This window comes from Protopterus annectens, chromosome 7.part1, assembly GCF_019279795.1.
Source record: "Protopterus annectens isolate FY-2018-M chromosome 7.part1, PAN1.0, whole genome shotgun sequence".
Taxonomy (NCBI): domain Eukaryota; kingdom Metazoa; phylum Chordata; order Ceratodontiformes; family Protopteridae; genus Protopterus; species Protopterus annectens.
In genome coordinates, this window is record NC_056740.1 from 52,706,519 (window position 1) to 52,726,188 (window position 19,670).

Sequence of the window (19,670 nt, forward strand, 5' to 3'; positions counted from 1 at the left end):
TGGTACCCTCTCAAAAGATAACATTACTGGGTGCAAGCTTGGATACAACTGCCCAGATGGCTTACCTCATGCCAGACAAGCAAAGGCAACTTACTACTTACTTCAAACTGATGGCAACAAAAACCCAGTCTTCTGCAAGACAAATTCTGCAGGCTCTGGGCTACATGGCATCCTGCATCCTACTGATTCCATATGCAAGACTGCATATGAGGAAACTTCAATGGTACCTAAAAAGTTTATGGAGTCATCATTCACACAGTCTGGAAAGAATGATTCCTCTCATTCCCTGCCTGCAACAGGAGTTTCTATGGTGGGCAAAGGCATGTCACCAAAACATGGGACGGCCCTTCACTCTACCCCCTGCCGGCCAAACCTTAACAACAGACGCATCAGATTATGCCTGGAAGGCCCACATGGCAGGAAGAGGCATTCAGGGTTTATGGACACCAAAACAAATGCATTTATATAGCAACCAGAAAGAGATGCTAGCTGTTCGAAATGCCCTAACAGCTTTCAAGGACTTACTTCATCCAGGACAACTACTGATAAAGACGGACAACACCACAGTCATGTGGTATATAAACAAGCAAGGGGGCACACACTCATACCCCCTTTGCAGATTAGCCATGGCACTGTGGGACACAGCTTTGACCTACCAAATACATTTTCAAGCTCAATTCCTGCCAGGAAAACAAAACACTCTGGCAGACGATTTAAGCAGAAACCTTATGGATCCTCATGAGTGGAAACTAAATCCATAAGTCTTCAGCATGATAGCAGAGAAATGGGGGAGCCCAGACATAGATCTCTTTGCCTCTCCTCAAAATTATCAATTGAAAAGATTCTGCACAAGGACTTATCACAGACAAACATGGAAAGTGGACGTCCTATCCTTCAGTTAGAAAAACCTACCAGTTTACGCCTTTCCTCCTCTGCCTCTTCTACCCAAGGTCCTCCTAAAAGTCAGACAAGAAAAGCCAAAGATGATATTAATTGCCCCGACTGGCCCCGCCAATACTGGTACCCAATCCTAAGGAACTTGTCTCAATACCCAGATTGGACCTTGCCTCAAAGACCACAACTACTGTCCCAGCAAAACACTCAGATCCTGCACAATCAACTACAGACTCTGACCCTGGCAGCATGGCTAATCATGTAGTCATGCAAACAACACCTCTCAGTAAAGCTGTGATGGATGTCATTTTGGAAGCCAGAAGGCCTAGTACTAGAAAATCTTATGCTGACAAATGGAAGAGATTCTGTGCTTGGAATCAAACGCAAGGAACTGATACAGCAGAACCAAGTATCCTCAGATATTACAATACTTAACTGAGACGTTTGACAGAGGGCTGTCTTTCTCATCAATCAAAATCCATGCCTCTGCCATTTCGGCTCATTACAATACAGAGCCACCAAGCTTTTCTCATCCTTTACTAAAGCAGCATCTTAGAGGAGCCAAAAATTTAAGGCCTCCTAGAAGATCACCATTACCTGCATGGAACCTCAATTATGTGTTGGAAAAGCTCAACCTGCCTCCATTTGAACCAGCTGCTACCGCTGATCTAAAGTTCTTATCATGGAAAACAGCTCTGCTACTAGCAATTACTTCAGCAAGGAGCGTTTCAGAGCTACAGGCCCTCATGGCTGTAGAGCCTTTTATTATATTTTACCCAGGCAGGGTGTCTCTGAGGACAAATCCTACTTTTATGCCTAAGGTGGTTTCCAGTGTGGCTCTTAACCAAACAATTCATCTGCCAACTTTTTATCCAAATCTGCAGAACAAGGGGAAGAGAATTCTGCATTCCATGTACGTACACAGACAGCTAAGATTCTACTTGAGCAGGACTAAAGCTCTAAGCAAAACTTAGCAATTACTAGTGTCATATGCTGCAGGATCAGAAGGAAAGGCTATTTCAAAGCAGATAATTTCAAAGTGGATAAGCCACTGCATCCGTTTCTGCTACTTACACCATGGTAAACCTGTGCCCAAGGGCATTAGGTCTCATTCCACCAGAGCTGCAGCGACTTCAGCAGCCTTTCTCAGAGGAGTACCAACCAAAGACATTCTAGAGGCTGCTACTTGGAGTTCTGTTCACACCTTTACAAAGCATTACCATTTGCCTCTCTACTCTAAGTCCAGAGCAGGCTTTGCCACTGCAGTGCTGCAGGGCCTTATAGCCGCACCTAATGCTGTTTAGCTCCAGCCTCCCAACCATAGCTTTGGGATTCTACCCAAATGTAATGACTGCAACAGTGAAACACGAAGAACATATTACAGTTGTGTACACTTACCATAAATGCAGATGTTCGAGTGTATTCACTGTTGCAGTCTTGGTTACCCTCCCGCCATCCCCCTGTCATTCTGAAGTTTATCTTTCCTTCTCTATCTTCTACAACCTATGTGGTGTATTTGCTTGTAGATGAAGGTAAAGTTTATATTGATGCATGTATATATATATGTGTATATATATATATATATATATATATATATATATATATATATATATATATATATATATATAATTTTGCTACCTTTTTGGGGGCACCTGACATCGGGGGCAAGAAAAACTAATGAAAATGGCATCGGCTGCATGTTTTATACCCCTGACGACCTGATGTCATGGAAGAGAAGATAGCAACTGACGCAGGACCCAAGACTTTGGAATTCAGGCTGAGTGAGGGCAACCTGCCAGCAGATTACCCAAATATAATGACTGCAACAGTGAATACACTCGAACATCTAGATTTATGGTAAGTGTGCACAACTGTACTTTTTACCTCTTAGATAATATTCAAACATTTATTGCTTAGTACTTTGATAAATTCAAGGCTGCATTCCCCTTTCCCATAGGCTGTTTTTTATTTCCTGCATCCTAGCATCTAGCTCTGCTTTCTTTCTGGTGCTTTTGTTTTGCTGTAGTGCACTGTAATGCATTGCTGTGTTTTTTTTTCTGCACATTTCTTTAACATTTCACTGTTACAGTTGTTGCAGATGTGTTGTTGGCTAGTAATCCATTCTTTGTATTTGAACTATGGAGAAGTAGGTTGATTTCAAGAATTTTGAGTCCTGTTCTCACAGAATTTTTCAGCAGGACAGACATTTTGTGTATATCTAGGACCACAGCATTTAAAAACTGACTCCAAGATTTGCAAAGCCTTTGACCCCCCCAAAAAAAAATAATTGACAAGAACAAGTTTATTTTGAAGCACACAATGGGCCAGGATAACTCAGTGCAATGTACACATTCTTCTTCTACATGTTTCAAGGAGTGTGCCTCAGAGACTCCCAGAACTAAAGTTAAGGATAAGACAAGGTAACCAGGAAAAGAGATGTTGCAGATAAATCCTTCTGTTGTAAGGAAACCACTCCTACTTCTCCCAAAAAGCCAGTGTGAGAACAAGGAGTCTTTTAGTGATTCAGTAGTGTCCAATCTGATAGTTAGCAGGGTGATGAACTGACCTACTCATGTAATTAGAAGATAATTAGAAGATAGAGTACTATTCCCTGTTGAAAATTGTGCTCCCTGTAGAGTCAAGCTGATCAGGTCCTTTGCATCTGTTTCCTGTCATCATTCTGTGACTGTGGATAGTAATTATGCAAAGCCGTAAGCTTCCAGGACAGACAGAGGTATTTCTTTGTTGCTGATCTTTATTTCTGCCTCCTCATCTGCCCACCAGTCCCCTCAAGGCCATTGTGTGTCTTGCAGGCACCTGCGCTGATATACATGGATTTATTTACATTAGCACCACCACTGAGCATTGATGGGTTTGATTTGTATCATTTGGTGGTGAGTGCCTCCTTAGCACCAGAGTTAGTGTTGACATGTTGACTTCAGTGTCATGAGTACCATTTCATAAGTCTAACATTTCATCTTTTAAGTCCTCAGCCTTTAAACCTCTGTTGCAGGTTTCAGTATCTGGGGCCTGTCTGTGTAGAGGGTCAGTGCTGCCTTCTTGGTGTTGATGTTACCAAGTTTTTTGGCACTATTATAATTTGGGGTGAGTCTTGATCCTTTCGTGCCAATGTCCTCAGAACCAGAAAAGATATCAATGTCAACAGCAGTGACAATCTTGCAGGATTTGCTACTTGGTTTTCCACTGGCATATGCATCACTTCTGGCTCTGACTGTCAACAGACTGTCTTAGATCCATTTCTGAGCCTTTTGGAATTCCAAGCCACTGGAACAGAGGACCAAAGAACAAGTAGCAGGGCAATGTTAGAATGAATAAGTCCACCTCTTTTTATTCATTTTCAGAATGTTTCCCCTTCCCCAAGAAATGGGAAGAAGAGGTTATATAACTGGAGCACGCTATCCTCTGGAGTCCCCAGCACCAGATACTGATAATGGAGATGAGGCAGAGTCCCTGTTTTGCCCCTGCTAACCCCAGATCTAAGGAGATACTTTAGTCAATGCAGGATAAGGAGAGATGGCCAGGTGTGTTTTCCCTCATCTCCAAAGAAATTCCTACTATGGACTTTTCAGCTGCTCCTCCACCCCAGGCCTAGCTTCTTGGGTGGTTTCCTATGTGGACTAGATGATGGTATTTGTTATCAGGGAGGCATTGGAATACCCTGCTGTAGTGGCATCCATATTTAGGAGACTGGCCAGAATTCTCTGGCCTCATAAAAATTGAACTACTGAGCTCAGATTTATATAATTGACTGTATTGTTGCCATGGCAGCCTTAAGGAGGGCTCCTACTCATTGAAGCTCAGCGGCCCACCACCAGAAAAGGAATTTACAGAGTTAGATCACTATATGAAGCACTGTGTGTATCTTCCACAGTTTCTCTAAAGGTAGTCATTTACTTGTCTCATGTGTTAAGGTTCAAGCATGAAATTGTGGATGAAATGTCTAAAACTCTGAAGAAAATGTCTGATGATGGGCTTAGAGCTAAACTTATCACTTAGGCAGCTATCTTGCCTGCAGTAGTGGACACCACCATGTGGTTGACACACACTGCAGATGATGGTATAGCAAAGGCAGCAGGACAGGAGCTGCAATACATTTCATGCTTGCTTTTGTCTAACAGATTTTACTGAGAACTTTGAAGCATCCTTTATTAAGGTACACCAGTCTGTTTATTCCTCAGCCTATAGACAAGCTGAAAAACAATGAAAGGGAAAGGAAAACTGACATGGCTGTTGGTATCAGATTTGAAACTCCCCAGTGTTCAACTTTGTAAGGATGTAAAAAAAGTCCAAATTAGTTAGGGTGCAGGAGTAGCAAACACCAATAGCGGATGTTAAGTTGTCTATCTCGCCTTCATTCTTGCTGGATGGGTTCGGAGCCGACCTCGGCTCCGACTCGGCCACTCTAAAAGCTCGAGAGTTGGTTCCACTGGCTCGAGGCTCCCCTTATATCCCACAATGCTAGGCGAGAGTTACCTCAGATCTCGTTTGCCGCTACAGCGATCGAGGTGTTGGTTTTCTACCGGCTTGTTGGTAAGTGTATTTTTCAGTGAAGATAGATACTTAAACCCATATATTTTTAAGTTTAACTACTTTTCCCTTAGTTTAGTGGATTTCTACCCCTGTTTTTCAGAAAATCCTGTTTTTCTTTCCCACAAGAACTTAAAAGTTCTCCCTCGGGCCTTCTGGCCTTCCCCCATTCCCTAGTGGTGTGTGTGTGTTACTCTTAATTAAAACTTTTAGCTATAGTTTTATTTTTAAGTTTTAAAATAAGATAGTGTAATCAGTGTGTCTGACTGAGTGTGTGTGGTTACACTTTCTTGTTCTAGGATGTCTAAAGACACAAAGGTCTCAGGCTTCAAGAAGTGTGATGCGTGCTGTCAGAAAATGTCTCTGACAGACGGTCACACTTCTTGTGTCTACTGCCTGGGGCCTTTGCACCTGCAGGACTCCTGTGCTGTTTGCCACGGCTTCAGTCCCAGGGTCCTGCAGGAAAGAAAGAACAAGTTGATCTTAAGGGGTCTACTTAAGCCTGAGGATTCCCTTTCTGTTTCTGGGAAGCCCTCTAAGGCATCTAGGTCCTCGGCTCCAGCTACTGAGCCGAGACCTAAGGTTGTTAAACCTCGTCTGCATCGGCTCGGCTGGAGCCGATGAGTCTACAACTTCTGTGGTTCCTCGGCTCCGGCTGGAGCCGAGGTATTAGAATCCTTGTCGGCTCCGACCAGACCTTCGGAGCCGACATCTAGGAAGAGATCTAGGTCACCATCCCTTGGCTCCGTTCACTCGGCTCCAGCATCTCCTCTGCTGTCTGAACGGAGCCACAAATCTCACTCCTCTAGGTCATCGAGGCTGTCGGATCATGACCTTCAGAGGGTAGTGAGTCGACTTCTTAAGTCCGAGGCACTGGCCCAAATGCTTCAGAGCCCGACTCATCAGTCGATGCCTGCCCCTGTCCATCAATATGTTCCTCCTCCGACTCCGTTGAGCTCGGAGCCGGGTGTTGAACCGAGACTGTGGTAGCGTCGGAGCCGATACAGATGTCTTCGGCTCCGTCGTCGGCTCCGATTTCTTCCTTCGAAGAATCTCGGCGCTGGACTTCCCTCGTCGGCTCCAAGGGGGTGAGTGGCATCGGACCCTTGTCCGACCCCGCTCTTCCTCTCGGAGCTTCGGCGCTGGTGAGTTCGGCTCCGACATCGGCCTCGGAGCCATCACTGTCGGTGCTGAGGGAGGTTCTCAGCTTCTCGGAGCGGAGACCTCTGGCTCTGCCTGACAGGGGTGCGTTCGAGGTCATGCGGAGTGTGTTAGAGCCTGGCTCTACTCCACAGTCGGCTCCATCCGCCCCTCCCTCTACGGTGCCTCAGGTCAAGTCGACTCACTCCCTCATCCCGGACCGCAGAGAGCCAGCTCCTCAGGAACCCCCTGTGGGGATATCATCCTCTTCCGAGGCCTCTCCTGATTTGGCAGAAGAGCCCCCTCAGAAGAGGAAGTGTAAGAGGAAACACATTGACTCACCTGAGTCCATTACATCTGACACAGATTTAGAGGATTCCGAGGGTTCCCCCCGTTCCCCTTCTGAAGATGTCTCTTTTGCAGACATTCTCGAAATCCTCAAACAGAGGGGAAATTGGCCAGCCCTCAACCCTTCGGAGGATGAATCTGTGTATCTTGAGGCGTTTGGCTCTCGTCCTTCCACCTCCTGGGTGTCTCCCCTCTTTGACCCCCTCATGCAGGTGGTAGCTAAAAAGGCATGGACGGCTCCTGATTCAGTGGACCCCACTCCCAGGAGACCCTCAAAATTCATAAGGGCACCAGCAGACAAGCAGTTCTTGACAAAAGGAGTTTCTGTGGATGCTATGGTGGTAGCTGCTGCCACTAAGAAGGAACTAGCTGATCCTTCAGTACCTGTCCATCCACCTAACAAGGAATCTAGGTCCATGGACAGGTACGGGAAGCGGATGTTCTCGTCAGCGACATTTACTATGCGTTCGCTGAACTACCTGTGCCATTTCACTCGTCTTCAAAGGGACTTGATTAAAGAAGCGAGTGACATGTTGAAGGACCCTGCAGCTGCGGGTTTTCAAGATAAGATGAACACTCAGCTGGCTACCCTTAACTCCATAGCCAACTCCTCCATGCGCCTCCTTTTTTATGCGGCTGATGGAGCGAGTAGGGCCGCAGGGACAGGTGTGGCCTTACGTAGGCATGCCTGGATGCGGCTATGCAATTTTGCGGACCCCTTCAAGACGTCTTTCACTAACTCCCCGTTTGATGGATCATCTCTTTGGTCCTCAAGTGAAAGAAACCTTGACTAGGTGCGAGACTGATGGCAAGACTCTTTCTGCCGTCGGAGTCCATTTTTCTACTCCTTCTAGGCCTTACCCCAAAGGCCAGAAAAGTGGGAAAATGTGGTTCCGTAAACAATCTCAAGGGACTTCGCCTGACGACAAAGTCGCTTCCCGCCAGAGGCAGAGGCGGAATAGCAATGGTAGACGCCGCCTCGAGGCAGGGGGCTCCGCAGAACCAGGGCAATCGAGAAGCCTTCTCTGATAAGCCCTTTCAGCATCCCTGAGGTGTTGCCCGACTGCCCACCTTTGGAGGCAGTCGGGGGAAGATTGTCACTGTACCCAGAAGCCTGGCTATCCCTGACTCAAGACAAATGGGTACAGTCCGTCATTTCGAAGGCTATTCTATCCCCTTTCTTCGCATTCCGAACCAATCAAAAAAATCCCTTCCAGATGTTCCACCCGCTCAAAGGGATCTAGCGGTTTTGGAAATTTCAAAACTGCTTGCAAAAGAGCAATTCAGCCAGTTCCAGCAGACCAGCAAGGATCCGGAATCTACTCAAGGTTCTTTTTAGTTCCAAAGAAAACGGGACTGGAGACCAATTTTGGATCTCAGTATCTTGAACAGATCAGTCAAGAAAACAAGATTTCGGATGGTCACGCTGCAATCCATCCTTCCCCTATTGGGAAAAGGAAACTGGATGTGCTCTATAGACCTTCAGGATGCGTACTATCACATAAAAATGAACAGACGCTCCAGAAGATTCCTCCGCTTCAGGCTGGGAACCAGTCATTTTCAGTTCAGGGCCCTGCCCTTTGGTCTCACCACTGCCCCCTGGGTGTTTACCAAATGCATGGCAGTGGTAGCTTCTCACCTGAGACGACAAGGATTCCAGGTGTTTCCATATTTGGACGACTGGCTCCTCACAGCTCCCACCAAGCATCTCCTTCTGATGGCCAGGGATTACACTTTTGCATTTGTCAAAAGTTAGGCATTTCAATAAATTGCGAAAAGTCTGTTTTGTCGCCTTGTCGTACTATTACCTTCATAGGCGCAAATCTAGACACAGTAGACATGTCTGCGAGACTAACAGATCAGAGAATAACAGACATACACAAACTGGTCTCACTCCTTTTCAACAACAACAGAATCAAAGCCAGGTTAGTTCTGAAAGTGTTGGGAATTATGGCGGCCATACCTCTGTTTCCATTAGCCAGATTCCACATGCGGATCCTTCAATGGATGCTCTTTACACAATGGTCATACCAGCAACTTCCAATGTCCCACACCATTATGATCACGCAGGCGTGCAGAAATCATCTCATGTGGTGGATGTCTTCCCCTCAGCTCTTGTTGGGAAGACCCTTTGTTCCACCCTCCGGTTGCTACTCTGACAACGGATGCCTCCCTGATCGGGTGGGGGGGGGCATTATCAGGGCAGGACGGTCCAGGGCACATGGCAACCAAACGAATGCCACTTGCACATAAATGTTCTGGAGATGAGAGCAGTGCTTTTAGCATTGCAAGCCCTTCAAGACTCTCTTCCCTTGGGAACGATTGCAATCCAGACAGACAATATGTCTGTAGTGTGGTACATCAACAAACAAGGCGGAACCAGGTCCTACCCCCTGTGTCGAGAAGCACTCAGATTGTGGCAATGGGCGATTTCTTCTCAGCGTTTTCTGATAGCAACGCACATCCCTGGGAAGTCCAATCAAATCGCGGACAAGTTGAGCAGAGCTATCCTCATGCCTCACGAGTGGTCTCTGAAAGACTCTGTTGTGAGAGAAATTTTCCACAAGTGGGGTCAGCCTTGCTGCGATCTTTTTGCTACTCCCCAAAACAGCAAGTGCAGAGATTATTTCACTCTATTCCCTTTACCAGGCCAACCCAGCAGAGATGCTCTAGTCCAAGTTTGGCCCCGGGGACTTCTGTATGCATTTCCCCCCTTCCCACTAATCTCTCAAGTGATACAGAAAGCTATCACTCAGAAGGCCTCATTGATCCTCATTGCTCCTTACTGGCCTCGACAGGTGTGGTTCCCCTTTCTACATCAATTTCTATTGGAGCGACCTTGGCATCTGGACCTAGTTCCAGATCTTTTGATCCATCAGTCGGGTCAGTTACATCGCTCCCTCCCTCTCTGAACCTCACTGCTTGGTTCCTCCAGTTCCAACCTTAGCCAGGCTTCTCAATTATCTCACTCCGTTCGAGATATTTTGATAGCTTCCCATAAATCTTCCACTCGGAAGATTTATTTGAGTAAGTGGAAACGCTTCACATATTGGGCTCAAGGAAGGGACATAGATCCTTTCACTGCTTCCATCCAAATAGTCCTTGATTTTCTAGCTGAACTCTTCCATGCAGGTTCATCTCCTTCTACTCTTAAAGTTCAATTGGCAGCTATTTCTAACTTTCATGTGGGTATTTCTGAGTCTGCCTTAATGTCCCACAAGCTCTGCAAAGCCTTTTTGAAAGGAGTTTTTCTTCTCAGGCCTCCTATAAGAAATCCTACTTCTCCTTGGGACCTAAATTTAGTTCTTACTTCTTTGATTCTTCCCCCTTTCGAACCTGCAGCCTCCTGTTCTTTAAAATTGCTATCATGGAAGACTCTCTTTCTGGTAGCTATTACTTCAGCTAAAAGAGTTTCAGAACTTCAGGCACTCAGCTGTCGACCTCCTTATCTATTGTTCCATAAGGACAGGGTATCCTTACGAACCAACCCGTCCTTTTTGCCTAAGGTAGTCTCGACGTCAAACCTAAATCAAAGCATTGACCTCCCTGTCTTTTTCCAGAATATTCCAATAGGGCTGAACAAAAATTACACTGGCTAGATGTTCATCGTCAGTTGAGGTACTATTTGGACAGAACAAAACAATTCAGAAAATCTGACCAGCTGTTCGTCTCCTATGCAGAAGGCAGAAAGGGACTTTCAGTTTCAAAGGTATCATTATCTAGATGGCTAACATCTCTGATTTCCCTTGTTTATGAAATTAGACACCAAAAGCTGCCTAATAAACCTAAGGCCCATTCCACCAGAGCTTTGGCTACTTCTTTAGCCTTCCAAGACAGACTGCCTATTGACACCATTTGTGCAGCGGCTACTTGGGCTACTCCTCACACTTTCATTTCTCATTATAAGTTGGATTTAGCTTCTAGGCATAGAGCTAACTTTGGTTCCACTGTTCTCAGGAGTCTGTTCCGTTAGGCCACCCGGGACAAGGTGCTAGGGATGCGGTCCCATCCAGCAAGAATGAAGGCGAGATAGACAACTTAACATATAGAAGTTATGTTCTTACCATAACGTTCCATGTTAGTTGTCTTCTTCGCTTCTTCTTGCGTCCCACCCTCCTTCCCCCTGGCCTGGACAGACCTAGAGGAGTTGTGATTGTGACCTCTCTTTCTACCACCTCTTTTATTAGGCATATGCTGTTGTGCATGTTTCCTGGATGAGGATGTAGGTCACCCTTCTTTCTCCCTGGTTAGAGGTGGACTTTGTTTATAGCTATTCTGATACTATTATAAGCTGGGGTTAGCTTACAAACGAGATCTGAGGTAACTCGCCTAGCATTGTGGGATATAAGGGGAGCCTCGAGCCGGTGGAACCAACTCTCGAGCTTTTAGAGTGGCCGAGTCGGAGCCGAGGTCGGCTCCGAACCCAGCCAGCAAGAAGAAGGCGAGAAGAAGACAACTAACATGGAACGTTATGGTAAGAACATAACTTCTATTTTTAGCAGTTTGGGAAAAATCTACACGTGCAGTGGTAGATTTCAGAATGGAAGCCCACCTGGAGGTAAGAATTCCTGACACAAACAGGGGTATAGCAATAACAGAATCCCTCATGCCTTCCCTCACTGTCACACTCTTGAGGCAGTTGAGGCCTTTGCCCTCTTCTATCTGTGGGCTTTGGTGGCCATCACACATGAAGGATGGATTCTGTCTATAATATCCAGCAGCTACACAATTTCATTTCATACCCTACCTTATCTGCACTCCCTTTCCCTTCCTGACATCCCATCTCATCAGAAGGCAGCAAAGTTAGAGGTCTTGAGTCTTCTACAAAAGGAACCATCCAGGAAGTCCTGCCAGATCAGAGAGCATCAAGTTATTATGCTAGTTTCTTTTCAGTTTCCAGAAAGACTAAGTACCTCAACCCAATCCTGGATTTTAGAAGGCATTACAGTCAGTTTTTATTTGCAAGAGGAGATTGGATGCACTTTTTGGACCTCCAGGGAACCCTAATTTCATATAAAAATTGCCAAAGGCTGGAGGTTCCTATATTCTTCATATTAAAATTGCCAAAAAGTGTAAGCTTTTGCACGTCTGGCTAGGGACCAACTACTTTCAGTTCTGGGTCCTTTAATTTAGGTTCACTTCATCCCTCAAGATGCTTACAAAATGTATAGCTGCACTTGCAATGAACTAGAAGCTACAGATCATCAAGGTGTTTCTTTAACTGGTCAACTTGCCATATAAATGCTAGATAAATTGTTCTTTGCACAAGATTCTTTTCTAAGTATCTTCCATTTCTTAGGGATTACAGTGAAGCCTCCGAAGTCTCATACACTGACCTCATAGACTTTCACCTTTACAGGTTGTTCACTGGTCACGTTTACTTTAGAAGGCCAGTCTAGCCTTAAAAAAGATTTCATCTAGTCAGTGTGTGGTGACTCATATCTTCTGCTACAATTCTGTATCAGCAGGCAGATGTTTCAATATGACATCCATGATTTATCTTGTTCCGTTTGCAAGAAGAAAATTCTTCAATGGGCCCTAAAGATGCTAGTGCTCTGACATAATGTCAGATCAAGTTACATCTCAGGTGGCGGCTTTTTAACTCCACCTTCTTTTTTGGCAGCCATTTTCTATTTCCAATCCTCATAGCAATTGTTACAATTGATGCCTCAGTCCTAGGTGGGGGAGGCATTGCCAGAAGCAGATATTTCAGGGTGTCTAATCACAACCAGTGATCAGTTTGCACATCAGTGCTCTTGAGATGAGGTCAACCCTCCACTTTGCAGGCAGTCAAAGACTATGGCTGTAGTGTGGTATATCATCAAGTGGGAAGTAGTCATCCATGTCCCCTATGTTGAAAAGCAATGAAGCTTTGAGAATGAGCTGTGTCTTCTCTTCTTGTTCTGAAAGCTACACACTTTTCTGGAGAAGCCAATTCGATTTCCAAAGGTTAATCACTGTGTGCTCATTCTCCATGAGTGTTCCCTCAGCTGGTCAATAGCTTGGAAAGATTTCTATCAATGGGGGAAAACTTGCTGCAACCATTAAGCATCCATGGTCAAAGCCAAGTGCAGTGATTTATTTTTCCTGATCCTTCCACCAGAGAAGTAGTTCAGGGCTGCCCTAGTCTGGGCATGACCTCAGGATCTTCTGTAAGCCTTACCCCTACTTCTCTGATTTCCAAGTTCATGCAGAAAGCCAAACAGAACAATCCCAAGGTCATTCTTAAAACTCCAGTAGGCTTCCTTTACAAATGTGGTTACCCCAACTTTGACCTCATTGTCTGGTGAAGCCAGTCAGAGGATTCTTTTATCTAACCCACTTGGCAAGCCTTACCCAGTCTTTTGTGCCCTCAGGTGGATTGCATGGTTTCTCCACTTCCATTGATTGCCATTGGTGATGCTGCTTTCATCATCCAAATTCTCAGTTCTTGCTAGAGGTGCAGTGTCATTAAAAACCTGTAACAGAAAGTGGAAACATGTTCCTGTTTGGTCCATCTCCAGTGGCTGGATCCATTTTCTGTTCTTGTACCACCAATTCCATGATATCTCTCTCAGATGTTTTGATACAGGACATAAAGATTCTTCCATTAAGGTTTCATAGATTAGTATTAGATTAAATGTCTTTGTGAGGCATTTTAAGTCAACCAGTTGCTGCATGTAAGAATCAAACCCTACACATTGTGTCTATAAGGTAACACCTCAACAATTATACCAGCCTCCCTGTCTGCTATATGAAACTTATGTTGAGAAATTCATAATTTTTCTATGCTTCTTTGAAACTATATATGGCATTCCTCAGGAGTGCATTCTTAATCAGATCTCAATTCATAGAAATTGCACCTCCCTGGAATTTGTAGTCTGTACTCATAATTTAACTGTCTCTCCTTTTGAGCCAGCTCCCAAGGTGGATTTAAAATAGCTTACCTGGAAAACTCTCTTCCTCATAGCTATTAGTCTTGCAAGGATGAACTCAGAACTGAAAGCCTTGTTTGTAAACCTCCCAGTATCTGTACAAATATAGAGCAGTCTTGTCAACAAACCTGACATTTATGCCAAAAGTACCCACAGAATTAAGTATGAACCAGTCTAGTAATTTTCCTGTTTTTATTTACTCAAGCACCGCAAATATGTACATAAAGAATTGAAGTTTTTTTTGAGCAAACAAAGCCAAAAAAAGATTCCCAGTTGTTTGTCTCTACTCATCCAACAGACTGGGAAATACAGTATTCAAGATAATTTTGTCTAGATGGCTGTCAGAATGGTTTAACTTTTGTGATGACAAATAATATAATAAATGTAAGAAACAATTACCAAATCTGCTACAGTAGATTCTACTACAGCAGTGGCTACATCACAAGCACTCTTTAGAAATCTATCTTTGGACGATATTTGTGCAGCTGTGACATGGGTTTCTCTGAATATGTTTGCAAACTCTGTATGTTGATTGTGCTCTCAAGGTGCAGGAATTCCTTTGGGACCACGATTATATGAGGGATTTTTTTTCATGATGCAACCAGGAGAACAAGCTTAGAAGTCTGTTCTGTCAGTTGAAAATGATGAACTAGACTATGACAGATACGAAAGTTGTATACTTACTATAATAATATATCTGCATCTTCAAGGTTCATCCTGTTCAACATTCTTACTCATCTTCTCTGGCCTGACAGATGTAGTATCTAGAAGGGTCATTTACTGTTATGCTGGTATTGTTGTTGTTTTTTTTTTCCCTAATTATGCTCCACTCTTGAGCTGAATATCAACGATTTGAAAAACAAACGAAGTGCAGGACATTGTGGGAAATATTTTCGTCTTACCAAACTGACTCAGACCTGAAGTCTAGGTCCCATTTCTTAATAAGGATGAACTCCAACCACACAAATCTGTGTTTATGGTAAGCACATAATTTTCATTTATTAGATTGCCAGAGTGAAAAAGAGAGCTAAGTCCATATTCTCACTAAAACACAAGTTCAGTACCCAGATGCTAATTCATCTCTATCCTTTTATTTTCTTGAACCTTTGTACATTTTAATAATATTAACACAGATAGTCTAGTCTGAACTTGATGAAAGAAGAAATAAGAAATTTTATTACATACTCTCCTTGCAGTTGCTTAGCCATGAACTTGAATGTAGTGTGTCTCTAGTTAGTGCTTGAAAAAAGTGGCATTGACAAAGTAATTAGTATAGAACTTCAGGAGTGCAATCTTCAAAGCTAATATAAGCGGAATAGATTATAGTCTTAGTACCATTAAAAATATATTCACAAGCATGCTTCTTAAAATTCAGTCCAAATTTAAATTTAAAGTGAAGTGTTCCTTCAGCAATGCACAATTTCTTGTGTAGGAGCTATACTCTGATTTTGTTAGAGCCCTGTTTGGCATATCACTTCTTTCCAAATAAGTCTATATGCTCTTTTGTCTTTGGGTGGAATGTTGCAAAATATGTGGAATTGAATTTCGCTCACAATATTTTAGTTTCATGCCTTTATACACAGTAAGACAAACTAGATGTTATAAGTATTTTTTTCTGCAGTAAATTACATGGCTTGGGCTCAGATAACACATCTGTAGAATTGAATATGGATGTAATTTGCTGTTTTTATAATACTTTACACTCTGGACTTTGCATGTTAAAGGTCATGTGGTTCTCTGGATGTGAGGCAGCAGTAGAGAAGTACTAGATTTGATTAATCTGCAGACTATTAATCAAGAATTATAATGCAATTATTTTTTTCTGTGGTATTTGTGTAGTCAGCCGTCAGCATAGTAGTACGATTTTAGTACTGAACCGTTATATCTTTATACAAAATATTGTAATTGTCAAGGTTTGTTTGGAAAGAAATACTTAGCCTAAGTTTTCCACTGTATGTGGGTCAGGTAGAGCTGGAAATGTAATATTACATTATAATCCTGTATTTTTGATTGGTCTACTGGCAAATGGGGTTGATAATTTACCTTTCTAGCAGCCTGCATTTGACTACTGTGGCCTGAGCTTGAGAATAAAGATCAAATTGTCAGTTTCCTGATCTTGGTGGGTGGGTCTTGCCCTGCTCAGTGTGATAGACACCTCTAGTACGTTTTGAGTGAATCATAACACAGACGCATATCCTGTTATTTGAGAAGGTAGAAGCCGATCATAAATTCTCCAAATTCTGCATATTGCCAATGACCTCCCACTGAACCTCGTAGGATGTAGAAACAAAACCCTGGACTGACCACATCATGACTGCTTTGCCTCCTTGCGTCTGTCTCTGCCTCCTAACCTTCACACCATCATACTTCCCACTGCAGCACCTTTATTTTGTGTCAAAACTTTGTATTTTCTTTGTGAAGAATGGAACCCCAACAGTGATGGTTCAACATTAGCTGCTGTACAACACTGGGAGAACTTGAAGGGGGCAGGCATTGGGCTAGTTAATCTGAAGGTCAAAGGGACACCCAAGAAAACATATAAATATATGTTTTGTGTGTGTGTGTGTGTGTGTGTGTGTGTGTGTGTGTGTGTGTGTGTGTGTGTGTGTGTGTGTCTATATATCTAATATATATATATATATATATGTGTGTGTGTGTGTGTGTGTGTGTGTGTGTGTGTGTAAAAAACAAAATACTGCACTTATCTATCTTTTTTCATTTCAGGTCATCTGTTTGGATTGGAGCAGGCTGACTGGGAAAAGTTATGTTATCCTGAACATATCAGAAAATGTGGATTGTGTAAGTAATTTTCAGATAGAGAAATATGTATTTGCTTTATAATGTATAGAATGAACTGACACTGGCCACATACTATAATGTTAAAAAGTATGACTGTATATAAATATAAAGGTAGTGCTTCGAAGGTAGAAGTACAGATGCAGAGAACTATGCAGCAAACTTCGTGTTTTATTAACATTTCTTTGTAGCATGCAGATTATATAATGTACCATAAAAATACTACTGTTAAGAACAAAATGTTGTTTTACTTACAGTTAACTCTCTCCCTTCTCTTCCCCTCTCCTAAGTTTTCTTCCAAACATTAATGACGTGGAGTAAGCCGTATGGTGCAGAGTCCCCGACAAGTTTAACAAAGTCAAAAAAGTCCAACATTTCCATGTTTTCTTATTCTGTCATGTTTCACAAATATAATTAATGCTTTGTAATCCCACATTTATTTGTGAATTTCGGAGTTTCTGGTTTTATTCCTGTTTATCTCCATCTCCCAAATCCAGTCTCTGCTTCATTTCCAACATACTTTTGATTCTTTTAGTCAACTCTTGTGCTTTTTTCTGTATCTCAAGCACTTTCAATTGAAACATTGGAAAATATTTCACTGACACAATCTCTCTGTGTTCTTTATTACCAGAAGAACAAGAAGCAGAATCTCCTTTTGTTTCACAGATCACTTTTTGTTGGACAAACTTTTGTATTTCCTTATTAACATTTTTAGTGATTTCTGTAGTTACATGCAGGATGTTTTGACATTTATATATATTACTCTGTTTCTATTGATGCTTCAGACTTTGTTTACTTCCCTGTTCAAGTCTTTTCCTGACTGGTGAACACACATTGGTCAGTTGATGAATTGCAATCCACTATCCCTCATTTATTTTTTGTGTTAAATTCTAATGGCATATACAGGTATCAGGGCTACTCCCACTAAAGTATGAATATGAGGAATTTCTCTATGTAGAGGATGCATATACATCTAATGATCTCCTTTAGATATATCACAAAAACTTCCAAATTCTGTCACAGAAACTTCCAAATCCTGGCATAACCTCAGAAGTCCTGATCCATTTCCTAAACCACGTTTTCAGAAGCACGGATAGATGTCCACCAAAGTGCTAATGATAGTTTCTTGTCATACACTTGATTGTCAAACTGTGGTTGCAGTAGTTACTGTCTTCATGACATAGTGTAGATATGTAGGATATACAGAGACTAAGGTCCTGTAGTTCCTTTAAGAACTTAGCATGTATAAAACATGGATCTTAATAACTGCTGTTCATGCTGAATCACTAGTGGGATTTTATTTAACTATACAAAATATACTGGTGTTCACTAGTGTTTCTGCTGGTTCACTCCTAGATGGGTGTGGGGGTCATTCCATTGTTTTCTTTCCCCTTCTCTCAAGTCTTTCACTATTAGCTCTTCTCACCCTCATTTTTAGTCGGTTTCTGCTTACCTGTTTCCTTCAGATTTTATGTTTTTCATTTTGCCTTCCCCCAAACTTTATATACTTGTGTATAAAGGATTAGACAAGATAAAATTACTTTAGCTAGCAGATCTAGGATACTCTCCTTCTGATGCCCCCCCTGCAGGAAGAATAAAGATCCCTTGCTGACGTTTCAAGAAGTTTCTTCAGTTAAGTAGGTAGATGGATAAGTGTTATTGCACTCATCAGAAAGACATTTTCCTAGATCTACTAGCTAAAGTAATTTTATATGGTCTAGTCCTTTATACTCCGTTTCTCATTAGTCCTGTCACCCTCCAGGTCACAGCTGGGATACCAGACCTGATTCAAGCTTTCTGGATTACCTTTGCATTGCCAGCTTTATAAAAGTCTGATAAATTCACTGAGTTCTGGCAGCAGGGACTGCTGGTATACAACTAATTATTCCTTCAGAGACTGCTGGGAAGGGCTGATCCATTTTCCTCTTACCAAATCTTTGTAGGTCACACAGTCACCATTATTCTTGTGTAAGTTACTTCATTCATAGCCAGTCGTCTTCCAGGCCAGTGATAAAATGGATGAAACTCAGATTACTCCCAGGGCAAAACTTAGGTTTGATTACTGACTGGAGTATTGGAAGAGCTGGCTAGGAAGAGAGGGGAGTGAGCAACCGATGTCTGCTAAGCCATCCCTGGAGGAGTACTTAGTACAGATCTTCCTGCAGAAGCTCCAAAGATCCAGCTGGGGTAAAGCCACATCTGTACACTTTTTGTTTGAGGGCAGGACTCTGGGACATAAGCCCAAAGAAGGGCTGCTTCTTACCCTGATCAAGCTCAGCAGTTCTGCAGATGTCTGCACCTACACTAGACTGTTTGCAGTACACTTGGCAGTAATGAGGGGAATGGAGTTAAGAATATACAGAATCACCTAACCTTACTCTTCTGATGCAGCTGTCTTATGTAAGTTTTTTTTTTTTGGTTACTGACCTTTACTTACTTGTTCTATTTCTTTTACTCATGCTGTTTCCTTCACATCTCCTAATGGCCTCTGTACTTTTTTCCACTATCTAATGATCTTTAGACATGTTTTCACTTTTTTCACAATTGCAGTAAAATCTTCTCAGTTTGTGCCCCTGTTCTGTAGAATTCTATCCTAAACAGTGCTAGGTCTCTACATTCTCTTCAAAATTTCAGTCTGCCCAAAAAATATTTTTGAGTGACAAGGGCAAATTTGTTTCAAGGGTCTATCAAATTTTTGAACTGCAGTCTTACTTCCCAGATGCTTATATAGCAGCATGTAGTGAACCTTTAATGTATTTTTTAATTTACAAAATAAAATGTCTGTTACTGTTCATAAATATGCAAAATAAGCAAAATAAAGAAGTAAGTTAGTCATTGGTGAGCTGTTAGAAGTTTCCGTATATGAAGAGAAGCAATAAAGATCTTTATGGTCATTGCCTTAGAAAGCATCCTCTGAAACAGGGCTGCTGTATGTTGTACCCTGTTTAGAGTAAGAAGTAGCCTCTTCTGAAATGAATACACATGAACCAAGAGAAGCACTTTTCTGTTGGGAAGGGGACAAATCTGACT

The 19,670-nt window shown here is 42.7% G+C and overlaps 1 protein-coding gene across 1 annotated transcript in view; it reads left to right on the forward strand.

Annotated features, from left to right (window-relative positions):
• Positions 1-19,670, forward strand: part of PODXL2 (podocalyxin like 2) — a 784,555-nt gene that overhangs the window by 350,078 nt on the left and 414,807 nt on the right. Inside the window, exon 4 of the mRNA XM_044078468.1 lies at positions 16,569-16,643. Within this exon, the coding sequence (XP_043934403.1) occupies positions 16,569-16,643 (75 nt within the window). The remainder of the gene's footprint in view (positions 1-16,568; positions 16,644-19,670) is intronic.